Source organism: Canis lupus, chromosome 1 (genome assembly GCF_011100685.1).
Source record: "Canis lupus familiaris isolate Mischka breed German Shepherd chromosome 1, alternate assembly UU_Cfam_GSD_1.0, whole genome shotgun sequence".
NCBI classification, from domain to species: Eukaryota; Metazoa; Chordata; class Mammalia; order Carnivora; family Canidae; genus Canis; species Canis lupus.
Genome location: NC_049222.1, coordinates 100,395,548 through 100,408,682, shown reverse-complemented (window position 1 = coordinate 100,408,682; position 13,135 = coordinate 100,395,548). Strand labels below are relative to the sequence as shown.

At 44.3% G+C, this 13,135-nt stretch overlaps 1 protein-coding gene across 4 annotated transcripts; it reads left to right on the top strand.

Moving 5' to 3' along the window:
- ZNF8 (zinc finger protein 8) lies at positions 1-12,550 on the top strand. 4 transcript variants are annotated; one of them, XM_038527508.1, is made up of 4 exons: positions 1-180; positions 5,263-5,389; positions 5,691-5,786; positions 8,436-12,550. In XM_038527508.1, exons 1-4 carry the CDS (start codon positions 115-117, stop codon positions 9,875-9,877), a joined length of 1,731 nt encoding a protein of 576 aa, XP_038383436.1. In that variant the 5' UTR covers positions 1-114; the 3' UTR covers positions 9,878-12,550. The 4 variants fall into 4 exon arrangements, with proteins under 4 accessions (XP_038383436.1, XP_038383439.1, XP_038383438.1 ...); XM_038527510.1 differs by lacking the exon at positions 1-180 and adding an exon at positions 202-408; XM_038527509.1 differs by lacking the exon at positions 1-180 and adding an exon at positions 1,477-3,300.
- Positions 12,551-13,135: the final 585 nt, after the last annotated feature.

Genomic DNA, 13,135 nt, shown 5'->3' with positions numbered 1-13,135 from the left:
CACCAGCGCGGCCGCCATTGTGCGGCGGGCGGAGAGCGGAGTGGTCCCTGAGGCTGGGGCTGCTATAGTGTTTACGGCCATTGCGGGCTACTGTCCTCGACCTGTCGGTCCAGGATGAACCCCGAAGAGGAACCGACTGCACTGGCGATGGCTACGGGGCTGCCAGCGGAATGGCTTCAGGTAACAATAATAATAATGATGGCAGCGGGCCGAGCGACTCCCACAGGTATTGAGCCTTTAAGCCTTCCCCGCTCCCTGAAGGCCGCCTGCTGTGTGATGGCTCACAGTAACTGGTGTCAGTGGAGCGCCGAGATGACAATATTAACAGAATAGAAATGCTCTAATTCATGGAGTCAGCAAACACCCACCGAGAGCCCTCCATCGCGTGGCCCCTGGCCCAACCTGAGGGTAAGAACTGGTCACCACGCACCGCATTAGTGTGGCGGGAGCGACTACCGGGGGCGCAGTGGGGCCCACTAGAACCCAGGATGGTCCCTGCTTGCAAGGCCACCTGGGCAGGTGCCTGATTCAAAGCTCGGCAATTCTAGACTGTGGTCTCCATAAAATGCTATCTCCATGTGGCAGGAACCAAAAATAATTGATAATTCCTGAAGGCCACGTCTTTGAAATTTTGCACATACTGTCTTTTGTTGTTTACAAGGATTTGCATTATTTTAGATTGATAACCTTCAATTTGCATGTTTTCAGATAGTGTTATTGCAGATTTATTTTTTTTTAAGATTTTATTTATTTATTCATGAGACAGGCAGAGCAGAGGGAGAAGCAGGCTCCATGCAGGGAGCCTGATGCGGGACTCCATCCGGGACTCCAGGATCACGCCCTAGGCCGAAGGCAGGCACTAAACCACTGAGCCACCCAGGGATCGCAGATTTCCATTAAATGTAACCACGCTTTAGTTTGCTTTTACTGTGGATGGGTGGGGCAGGAATGAGCCTTGTTAAAGTAAAACAGAGATGGATACTAATAAAAGCAGTCAAGGTATATTTTTTAAAGATTTTTATTTATTTATTCACGAGAGACACACAGAGAGAGGAAGAGACAGGCAGAGGGAGAAGCAGGCTCCATGCAGGGAGCCCGATGTGGGATCGGATACTGGGACTTCAGGATCAGCCCTGGGCCAAAGGCAGGTGCTAAACCACTGAGCCACCCAGGAATCCCCTCAGTCAAGATATTTTATTCAGAACCTTTTGGAATAGGAGAAAGAGACTTCATTACAGAATTGGACTCAATTCCAAATACAACAAGTAAAAGTGGGAATTTATACCTGGGGTTAGGGGTGGGTGTAATTCTTGCTAAACTAACAGGATCCTTTTATTATTATTATTATTATTATTATTATTATTATTATTATTATTATTTTAGAGAGAGCACAAGTGGAGGGAGAGAGAAAAGGAAAGAATCTCCAACGGACTCCATGCTGAGCACAGAGCCCAGTGTGGGGCTTGATATCATGACCCTGAGGTCATGACCTGAACCAAAACCAAGAGTTAGATGGATGCTTAACTGACTGAGCCACCCAGGTGCCCAATGACCTAACAGGATTCTTGCTGAAGTAGGCCAAGTGATCAGATAATGCCTGGAGGACTGTGGGGGATGAGGACTTTGAAAAGATATGAGAGTGATCAGATATGGTGGGTGGGGATTTTGATTATACCAATTCTTTATGAATCTAAGTAATGCAAAATGGACACAGAAGCTAGAGATTAAAAAAAAAAGAAGAAGAAGAAGCCTAGAGATCAGGGCCTAGTTAAGAAGAGGGTTCAGAGGAGCCATACTCTCTCAAGGAGAGAGTCTGTAACAACCCAGAACTTAGTGGCATAAAGCAACGATAAATATTACTTCAGTTTCTGATGACAGGAATCCTTGAATGATTTAGCTAGGGGTTCTGGCCTGGGTGCATGAAATTATGATTAATATGTCAATCTGGATTGTTGTCATATGGGACTTGAGTAGAGCTAGAAGATCCACCTCGGAGATGGCTAACACATGTTAGTAGAGCTAGAAGATCCACCTCGAGATGGCTAACTCATTGCCCATTTGGGCCTCTATGTGGAGCTGCTTGGCTGGCCTCACAACTTGTCATCTGGCTTTCCAAAGAGTGAGTGATTCAGGAGAGGGCAAGGTAGAAGCCCTAATGCATTATGTGCTCTGGGGTCAGAATTTATGCACTGTCATTTGCACAGTATCTATTGGTTATACAAGTCAAACCTGCACAGAATAGGAAGGGACTACACAACTAGACAAGGGCTGGGAGTCATTGGGGGTTGTCTTGGAGGCTGGCCACCACATAAGGCAAGGAAGTAGAGGGCTTTGAGGTCTAGTGTAAGCTCCCTGTGGCTACTATAACAGCACCACATATTTGGTGGCTTAAAGCAATGCACATTTATTCTTACAGTTCTGGGGGTAAGAAATTGGAAATCATTTTTACTGGACTGAAATCAAGATGTTGGCAGAGCCACCCTTCCTGTGGAGGAACTAGGGGAGAATCGGTTTCCTTACCTTTTCTAGCTATTATAGCTGTAGACTGTGTATTCTTTGGCTAATGGCCCTTTGTCAGTCTTCAAAGCCAGCAGTATGGCATCTTGCTTTAGTGGTCACATTGCCTTTTGTAGTCTATAGTTAAGTCTCCCTCCACCCTTCCCTTAGAAGGACATTTGTGATTGCATGTAGGGCCCACCTGATTTCCCCATCTTAAAATCCTTAATCACATTCACATTCCATTTATGGAACATTCACTGGTTCCAGAAACTAGGACCTGCGTATCTTTGGAGACCATTATTCAGTCAGCTATATCCAGGCTGAAAGAGGTCATCCTGATAGAAAGATGAGGAGACATTCAAATTTTTTTAAGCAAGATGACTTGAGTTTGAAAAAAAAAAAATCATTCAGGCATCTTGGAGGTCAGGGTAGGAGAAATACTGAGAGCTAACTAGGATGTGGTGGGGGAGGTGGGTAGTGACCAGGTGCTGGCTCATGCCAGTGTGGTTTGGTCAGCCGTGGGAGAGTGTAAAGTAAAGGAGCCTGACAGCCCATACCTCCAGGCACCAATAGTGAAGAGCAAGAGGAGGGCTACAGGGGTCTGAGGTGAAGCAGCAGAGAGGGCCATGAAAAAGCAAGGAATGTTGGGCATCTGGGTGACTCAGTTGGTTAGGCTTCTGACTTTTAGCTCAGGTCATGATATCAGGTTCCTGGGATCTAGCCACATGTCAGGCTATACTCTGAGCAGGGAGTCTGCTTCTCTCTTTCTGGCCCCCACGACATCCTCACACTCTTTCTCAGGTAAATAAATAATCTAAAAAAAAAGAAAAGAAAAAAAGGCAAGGAATGGTCTCCTGCTAGAATTTCAAGAGGAGACATGAAGTACTTGTGTACTCAGTGGACCTGATGCCTGGGCTGTCACTGACAACCCATGCAGGGTGGGTGATGGTTGAAGGGGCAGAGTGGGGGAGGCAGGAGGTACAGGGAGCATGTATCAAGGTTTGAGGACCTTCTGAGTGGGAGGTGAGGACATGGGGACAGGAACAGAGACCTCTGTTCCCAACCAAAGGGTTCTTCATACCTCCTGCACAACTTTTGTCAGAGCCATATGCCACCTATACTATGATTTCTTTAATATTTTAAAGTCTACTTGTGTTTTTCTTAAAAGAAAATACCCCTTGGTTAATGATGCTTAGCATCTTTTCATGTGCTTATTCGATATTGGTATATTTTATATTTTCTTTGAAGAAATACCTATTTAAATCCTTTGCTCATTTTAATTGGGTTGTTGCTATTATTGAGTTGTAAGAGGTATGTTTTCCAGATACAAGCCACTCATCAGATGTGTGATTTGCTATTGTTATCTCCCAGTATGTAGATGTCTTTTCTTTTTTTTTAAATTATTTTATTTTATTTTATTTTATTTATGATAGTCACACAGAGAGAGAGAGAGAGAGAGAGAGAGGCAGAGACACAGGCAGAGGGAGAAGCAGGCTCCATGCACCGGGGCCTGACGTGGGATTCGATCCTGGGTCTCCAGGATCGCGCCCTGGGCCAAAGGCAGGCGCTAAACCGCTGCGCCACCCAGGGATCCCCTATATAGATGTCTTTTCACTTATTTTTTTTCCATTTCACTTTATTGATAGTGTCCTTTGGAGCACAAAAGTTTTTAATTTTGATGAAATCCAACTTTACTTATTTTTCCTTTCATTGCTTGTGTTTTTGCTGTCATATCTAAGAATCATTTGCCAATCCAAGATAGTGAAGATTTATCACTATGCTTTCTTCTAAGGGTTTCATAGTTTTAGCTTTTATATTTTGTCTTTTATCCATTTTGAGTTAACTTTTTATTTGGTGAGGTAGGGGACCAACTTTATTCTTTCGCATGTTGTCCTGTAGAAAGTGTTTTACAGCCACTTATTCCCCATCACAGCCCCCAAGAAGTGATTCTTTGTAGACAAGAAAACAAGGAAGTAGAAATAAGTACCTGCTCAAGTATACTTCTTGAGGAAGAAGTGGCAGAGTCAAAACTCAGAGTTCAGAAATATCTAGCTTTTGACAGTGGCTACACCCAGCCCACAGAAGGGTTTGATTTGTGGGACATGTTTTAGATACATTACATCAACTTATAAAAATTTAAAGTGGTCAGTTAAAAATTTGAACAAATTTTCAGCTACTCACTAGAAATTCTACTCACTAGAAATCATATGAAGCTTATATTTCCCCATGTTCAGTTGGTTCTGAGTCTCAGCTGCCCCTTCAGACAGGGCTTATATTACCTGTCACCTTCAGTGTCGCCTCTCAAAAATTAAGTACCCTTGTAGGCTCTTAAAGTAGCCCATTTCAGTCACTAATGAGCCTGCCTGGTCCCTGAAAAGGTAGGTGAGTTTCTGACTCCCAACTGTAAACCTCTCTTTTCAGGGAGTCTAATAAACCTTTCTTTGAATGAATCAGAGGATTATTTAGTGTATCATTTAGATGTTACTGTGTAACAAACTATCCCGAAATTTAGTGGCTTAAACCAGTAGCCATTTCTTTAGCCCAAAGATCTGCACCTAAGATCAGTTGTCGATCAGCTGCAATTAGTTTTGATCTTGCTTGGATACTTTCACATGCCCCCAGTGAGACCTGACTCCTACTACTCAGAACATGCACTCTCTCAGGACACTGGCCTACCTGTCCTCTGCTTTTCCATTCCTCTTCCTCTTCCTGAGAGCACTGACAGAGACAGTCAAGCTGTCAAGAGTGTGTGTGATGTTTCAGGAGCCAGTGACTTTCCGGGATGTGGCTGTGGACTTCACCCAGGAAGAGTGGGGGCAGCTGGGCCCTGCCCAGAGGACCCTATACCGTGATGTGATGCTGGAGACCTTTGGGCATCTGCTCTCTCTGGGTAAGGCCTGCTTCCCAAGCTGATGATCAGTCTCCTACAGTGACTTATTCTTGATGGGTTTTAAGTCATAGGGCCTCTGATATGAGGACTTGACCTTGGGGTGGTGATCAGAGATCTTGCATTCTCACTCCCTTGTGGAACAAATGGGCAGGGTTTTTTTTGCCCTTTTCTGTCCCAGGGCAAAGGTTTCACCTTATTGTTAGATGTCCTCGTGCCCTATCAGGAGTCTAGGGCTGGATCTTGAGCTGGTTCTTTCTCTCTATAGCAGATCTGCACATTCTGTGTCTTTCCCTTTTTCCAGGGCCTGAGCTTCCAAAACCTGAAGTCATCTCCCAGCTGGAGCAAGGGGCTGAGCTATGGGCAGCAGAGAGAGAAATTGCCCAGGGCTACTGTCCAGGTGAGAAGCTGCCAAATGGGAATCCCTAATGGGAACAGCTCAAGAGGTGACTACAGATATGCTGCTTGGAAAGGGTGGTGTGTCAGTGTCCCAAGACCACCCAAAGATCCAGTGATCACAGAGAGAAAGAATATAGAGAAAAGTCAGTCAGCAAGGAGAAAAGGCAGATGGGATAAAGTCCAGAAACCAAGATTATAGAGTTTTCCAGTAGAATCACATGGGACATGCTTAGGTCCCCCAGCAGTAAGTTGTGACAATACATGAGAAATCTTAGCTACTAGGGAAGCTTATTAGAGGCTCAGTGCCAGGGGGTTTCACTGGGGGCTGGTCATAGGCTGTGCCTGGCATAGACTAAGATTCCAGACTCCCAGGAGAAAGCGGGTATTAACCATAAACCGTATTGTTGGCACAGTTTGGGTATAGTGAGCCACTCATCATGGTGGTGGGAATACCCCTAAAACCCAGATTCTCACACCTAGCTGAGGGCCAATCTCAAAAGCTGGTCCTTCTAAAGATGGAAGGATGGTAGCCTCGGGCCTGCTCTGTTAGCTGTTTTCTGCACAGAATGTCTGTGCTCTGCTCCTGTACTCCCTGTTTTCCTCATCCTCCTCCCCATCTGCTTTTCTCCAGTGGTAAGAATATGACTTCTTCCTCCCTCTCATGTTCTCTCTCACCAGTCATTGAGTGGGCCCTTTCCACAGGCTCATTTCTTTTTCTTTTTCTTTTCCTTTTTCTTTTTCCTTTTTTTTTTTTTTTTAATTTTTATTTATTTATGATAGTCATACAGAGAGGCAGAGACATAGGCAGAGGGAGAGGGAGAAGCAGGCTCCATGCACCGGGAGCCCGACGTGGGATTCGATCCCGGGTCTCCAAGATCGCGCCCTGGGCCAAAGGCAGGCGCCAAACTGCTGCACCACCCAGGGTTCCCTCCTTTCTTTTTTTTTTTTTTAAGATTTCATATTTATTTATTTGAGAGAGAGAAAGAGGGAGAAGCAGGCAGGGCACCGAACATGGGGCTCAATCCCAGGATCACAACCTGAGCCAAAGGCAGACGCTTAACTGACTGAGCCACCTGGCACCCTTCTTTTTTTTTCAAGATGTTATTTAAGTAGTCTCTACACTTGATGTGGGGCTTGAACTAACAACCCTGAGATCAAGAGTCACATGCTCTACAGACTGGGCCAGCCAGGTGCCCCTCTACAGCATCATTTCTAATGTGTGAACTTGCCCTCCATCTTCTCCATTTTACTCTATAAATGTCCAGATTCTGTAAACCTCCACACTCTTATGTTCTCTTAGAAAAAAGGATTGTGTGGGATCCCTGGGTGGCGCAGCGGTTTGGCGCCTGCCTTTGGCCCAGGGCGCGATCCTGGAGACCCGGGATCGAATCCCACATCGGGCTCCCGGTGCATGGAGCCTGCTTCTCCCTCTGCCTGTGTCTCTGCCTCTCTCTCTCTGTGACTATCATGAATAAATAAATAAAATCTTTAAAAAAAAAAAAAAGAAAAAAAAAAAGAAAAAAGGATTGTGTTCCTTTGTACATATCTTGAGAAATGGGCTAGTGTAGCTCAAAAGGGTTTGTTTTTGGTTCCCCCTATTCCCCACAAAGCAGCCACTGCTGTATCCGGCTCAGCATTCCAGTAATGCCAAGGCTGATGGTTCTTATTCTTCTGGATTTTTCATGGGGTAATGGCATGGATGCAGCAGCTCTGGCCATCACATCTATGCTTCAGGGAGAGGGAGGTAGGAAGAATACTGACAGTCACATTTGTGTGTCTCCACCTTATTTTTTAAAGATTTTATTTATTTATTCATGAGAGACATAGAGAGAGAGAGGCAGAGACACAAGCAGAGGGAGAAGCAGGTGCCCTGCAGGGAGCCAGATGTGGGACTCCATCCCAGGACCCTGGGATCACCTCCTGAGCCAAAGGCAGACACCCAACCACTGGCCCACCCCAGGCATCCCTACATTTGTCCCCTTTTTTCAGAACTCCAGATTTTGTCCATTGAGGTCTCCTTAGTTAGGACTGGGTCAAATCTACATACCTTACCCCAGCCTCTATGGAGGCTGGAAGGAAGGCCTGCATTGTCATAATTGGCTTATATCTGTTACAATCCCTTCTCTGGACTGGTGCATTGGTACCCTGACAACATTGTAGTCAGGCTATGACTACAGGTTACATAGCCAGAGTAGTTACATAGCTTCTTAGCCTCCCAACAGAATGCCTCTGACACCACCTAGGGCTTTCTGACCTGCAGGAAATAACATGTACCTCCACAAGAGGGTATAGCCTATCATCCTAGGGCAGGGGTGAATCTGCAGTGGATGCAGAAGTACCATGTCTCCTCTGAGGCAAAAGATCCTGAAGTGCCCAACATGTTTGGCTTCTTCCAGCTCCAAACACAAAGTCTGCCAGCCTTTGATCTAGGCCAGTACCTGGGCCTATGGCAGATATTCAAGAGATTTTTGTTGAATGAATGAAAGTGTAAGGCTGTTTCTGCAGATGACGCACTTGGTATCAGCATAAGAGCAGAACAGATTTACTTGGAGGCAGGGGTAGTAAGGATGTAGACCCAGTGAGTTGGGGGCCTGTTACCGTCTCTATGTTTTTTCCACCAACTCCCTCAGAGCTCTTGGTATTCTTTTAGGCCGGGAGCCTGGACCTGAAAGCCAAGTGCCACCCAAGGAGCATGTCCTTCCTGAGGTGGATCCATCCCACGTCACTGAAGGGGAAGGCTTCCTGAGGGATGCTCCCTGTCCCACCATACTGAGGGAAGACCGGGAATGTGAGGGCCAGGTAAAGTTGCCTGAGAAAGAACAGGATAATTTGAGGCAATTGGAATTTAACCTCAAAGAAGCGCCAATTCAAGATAAAAGCTATGAAAGCCTCAGACTTGGGGAAAATGGTGTCCTGAGCTCAAACCTAAATCCATTCCCAGAGATTTCTAGGATTGAGTATCTCTGTGCTTACAACTCACAGGTTATAAACTCGGAACGTAACTCAAGCTTAGTCAGTCAGCAGACAGGCTCCTCAGGAAAAGAGCCGTGTGACAGCAGTGACTGTAGTAGAACTTCCAGTCAGGCCATTCCAATTCTGGAACTCACACGAAGCCAGGTACAGGATAAACCCTACAAATGTACAGACTGCGGGAAGTCATTTAACCACAATGCTCATCTCACAGTGCATAAAAGGATTCACACGGGAGAAAGACCTTATATGTGCAAAGAATGTGGGAAAGCCTTCAGCCAGAACTCCTCCCTGGTTCAGCATGAGCGAATCCACACAGGAGACAAGCCCTATAAATGTGCTGAGTGTGGGAAGTCTTTCTGCCATAGCACACACCTTACAGTCCATCGGAGAATTCACACTGGAGAGAAACCCTATGAATGTCAGGACTGTGGACGGGCCTTCAACCAGAATTCATCCCTGGGCCGGCATAAGCGGACACACACCGGAGAGAAGCCATACACTTGTAGTGTGTGTGGGAAATCCTTCTCACGGACCACTTGCCTGTTCTTGCATCTGAGGACACACACAGAGGAGAGGCCATATGAGTGCAACCACTGTGGGAAGGGCTTCAGGCACAGCTCCTCTCTGGCCCAGCATCAGCGAAAGCATGCTGGGGAGAAGCCATACGAGTGCCGCCAGAGGCTAATCTTTGAGCAGACACCAGCTCTAACAAAACATGAGTGGGCAGAAGCCCTTGGCTGTGACCCACCTCTGAATCCAGATGAGAGAGCCCACCGGAGCGACAGGCCATTTAAGTGTAATCATTGTGGGAAGTGTTTTATTCAGAGCTCGCACCTCATCCGACACCAGATAACTCACACCAGAGAGGAGCCCCAGGGACGGAATCGGCGACGGCTTGAGCAGTCCTTTGGCCGGACCTCACAGCTTGGCCGCCATCAGCACACACACTCAAGCGAGAGCTCTGGGGGTGGGACAAAGGCAGGACAGCCTGCAAGCCAGGCCCTTGCCTTGTTTGACATCCATGAAATCATGCAAGAGAAAAACCCAGTTCATGTTATCGGGGTTGAAGAGTCTTCTATGGGTGCTTCTGTATTATTTGACGTTAGAGAATCCTCATAGGAGAGAAACTACATATGATTTTTGGAACCGCAGGTACAAAAATGTGGTAGATCCACATAGTATGTTCATCGAAAGGAGGACTGGGGGTAGAAATGTCTAAGGTGACCTCTGATTTCTTAAGGAAGTGGTGCTTCGCAATACCTGAGATTCGTAGTTCTCAGATCGGTCAAGCCCAGTGCCCCCTTTAACCACAGGTGTTTTGTGCCATTCCCTATACTACAAAATGAATTCACAGGTAATATAACCTATACACGTGTAGTGTAAAAAATCGAAAAATGGCCGCTTTTTTAAAAGCATAATTAAAAGTAATTTATGGTAGAGTAATGTGTACTCAGTTGGTGTGGTATTTCTCCATATGACTGTGTGGGCCATTATGCATGGACACCTGGGGTGGGCTGTTGTCATCTGGTATATGGGGTATAATGTTGGCCATGAAAATATTGTGAGGGGCATTCCTGTATGGGATGTGATTTTCTTAAGTGGTGACTAACTCTTGCAAAAGTTTGGAACAAAACAAGATACTATTATTTCATTTCTGGAATATTCTGTATAAAATTCTAAGCATGCAGGAGTTAATTTGTGTTTATATGTGAAGCTGACTTAGGATCTCAGTTCATACATTACACTCTGGTTGTTTCACACATACATACATACATGGTCCACAGGGGCCAGTTCTGTACTTCATAGTCATTAGAACACACTTGGTACCCACCACATAAGCCCAGATCAAATGACAAAAAAGCCCCCGTGAAATTCTACTACATTCTCTTGGGGTGTCACAGCTCCTACTGAAAGCCATTACCTTGAAATTGTCAGTGTTGCTTAAGCCAGACGTTCTCAATCAGGATGGATTTGTCCTCCAGGAGACATCTGGTGATGTCTGGAGACATTGTTGGTTGTCATAACTGGCAGAACAGAGGGGTGCCACTTGGCAGCTAGTGGGTGGAAAATGCTGCTAAACATCCTATAATGCCCAAGATAGCCCCCTTAACAAGGAATTATCTAGCCACAAATATGCCAAGGTAGGGAAATCATGCCCAGCACTACAGCCAACGTTTTCCAGATTAGGTGAGGGCTCTACTAACAACCCTAAACCTTTGATTTTAACAAATGATATCATTAATTGATTTAAACATAAATGTTTTCTGGTGATTTTTTTACTGTTTTGCAACATTCCTAATTGGTGTGAGAAAAGGAAGAGAATCTACTTATTTTTCTGAGTGATGCAAATTTTAGCATTTTTATCATGGACATTGTAAAACATGAATAAGCCCCACTTTTGACCATTTCTCCTCACTGCTGTGTGGGGTACAGATTTGGGAATGTTCTACCTATCAGTAGTGCTTTTTGGGGTAGGGGACACCCAATGGTAACTTGCTGGTTCCAGACAGCTCTAGAAGCCAGGCCTGCAATTGTCCCTTTACCTCCACCTCAGCCCCCATAATGGCAGCTCCTGAGGGTCATGTTTCCCCAGTCTCAGAGGCTGAGGTTACAGTGGCCTTGGTGGGTAAGCTGGGAGCAAGCTTGTCACTTGCCTTCCTCTCCAGGCAACAGAGATCTTTACAAATTTTTCTATTTCTCATTTCAGGTCGCATTTCCTAGGCATAATATCCCTACTGATAGTCTTACAGATGTTTTGAAACAAAGGTAGATGAACTCCTCAGGGGAGGTTACTATAAACTACAGAGGACATGATTTTATAAGTATAAAAGTAATGTAAATTCTTTACCGCAAATGTGGAAGATGCACAAAAGTAAAATTTAATTCCTCATACTTCCACTATCCAGAGATGGTCATTACCATTAAGATTTTAATTTTCCTATAATTTTTTCTTAAAAATACATGTATACATATAGTGTACACTAGGTCTTAGGCGCACAAAAAATGTATAGTATTGTTATGTTTAGAAAATTGGAATCCTTTCTAGTTCTCTTGTAACACATGTTTCTTACTATATTTTGAGCATTTTCCTCTGCCAATGAATTTCATGTAGCTTTTTAAATTACCTTTCAGGAAGATTGTAACAGTGTGACCACCTAGCATTTTATCAGCCTTGACTTTTATCCAAAAGGGGGGAAGGATTTCCTATACATTTCCAGGGGAAGTATAAATTGATACAGGCTCTGTGAAGGGCAACTTACTAGTTGCTATCTAAAATTACAAAGACACAAACTCTTTGTCTCAGTAAACCTGTTGCTGGGAGTGAATCCAATAGATTTATTTGTATGTTGTAGACTATTTGTACATGGTTTCCCTATGGTATTGATTTAAGAAGTAAAAATTTGTAAACAACCTTAGTGTCCACCATGGGGAGCTGGGTTAGTGATTTGTGCTGGAATGGAGAACTACACAGCTTTAAAAATGGGGACTGTCTATGTGATAATATGGGAAAGAGCTCCAAGATACATTGTTAAATGAAAAGGTATAAAACAGTGTGTAAAGTATGTTTCCATTTGTGTAAAAAATTTTTTTGGTCACACACAGACAAACACAATCTCCTAAGGGTACAAAGTAACAAGGCATACTGGTTGCTCTTGGGGAGGAGAACTGGGAGGAAAGGGATGAGGAATAATTTTCATTCTATATCTTTTGATATTTTTGGAATTTTGAAACATGTAAAAGTATTAACAGTTCAAAAAATAAATTTAAATTAAAAATCTCAACTCTTGCAAATTAAAGTTTGATAGTTGGTTTCATTGTTCTCTGTCATGCACCCCCCGCCACACACACAGGCACACACTAAATTCGTAGCCATAGTTGTTCTTATATAGGCACACATGTTTGACGATTGAGTTAATGGAACCAGTTAAGTGTAAAATAGCTTTGACTCCATGAATTTTCCTCCAAGCTATAAATTAGCACATAAATTTTAGTAGTAAATAAGTTTTCAAGTTATTTCATTAAAGTCCCTGTATCAGCCCAAATTATGAGAGTCCACACAACACATGAATTGTGGCCAACAGCCAAGTTGCCCATTTTCAGTATCGCCTTGTACATCTTCAGAGATACTCAAGTCGTTTGTGCATAAGGTAACTGAGGAGAATTCCTCATCCAGTCTGAAGAGCAGTCTCCCATAAATTTCTTGTAAGGAGACCCAAGGTGAATATCTTCCAGACGTTCCAAGTTGTCTAGCATGGTAGTCACTAGCCACATGTAGCTATTTAAATGTAATTTTAAATTCACCTAAAATTAAAACAATTGAATTCCTCATGTGAATAACCACATTTAAACTGCTCACTAGTTACATTTTCCTCATCT

What these genes read in the sequence shown, in the direction of transcription:
- ZNF8 (XM_038527508.1), top strand. Translation starts at nt 115, where the DNA reads ATGAACCCCGAAGAGGAACCGACTGCACTGGCGATGGCTACGGGGCTG. An exon ending in TGCCAGCGGAATGGCTTCAG is followed by an intron (nt 181 to 5,262) that starts GTAACAATAATA and finishes GTGATGTTTCAG; the next exon opens with GAGCCAGTGACTTTCCGGGA. An exon ending in TGCCCAGGGCTACTGTCCAG is followed by an intron (nt 5,787 to 8,435) that starts GTGAGAAGCTGC and finishes GTATTCTTTTAG; the next exon opens with GCCGGGAGCCTGGACCTGAA.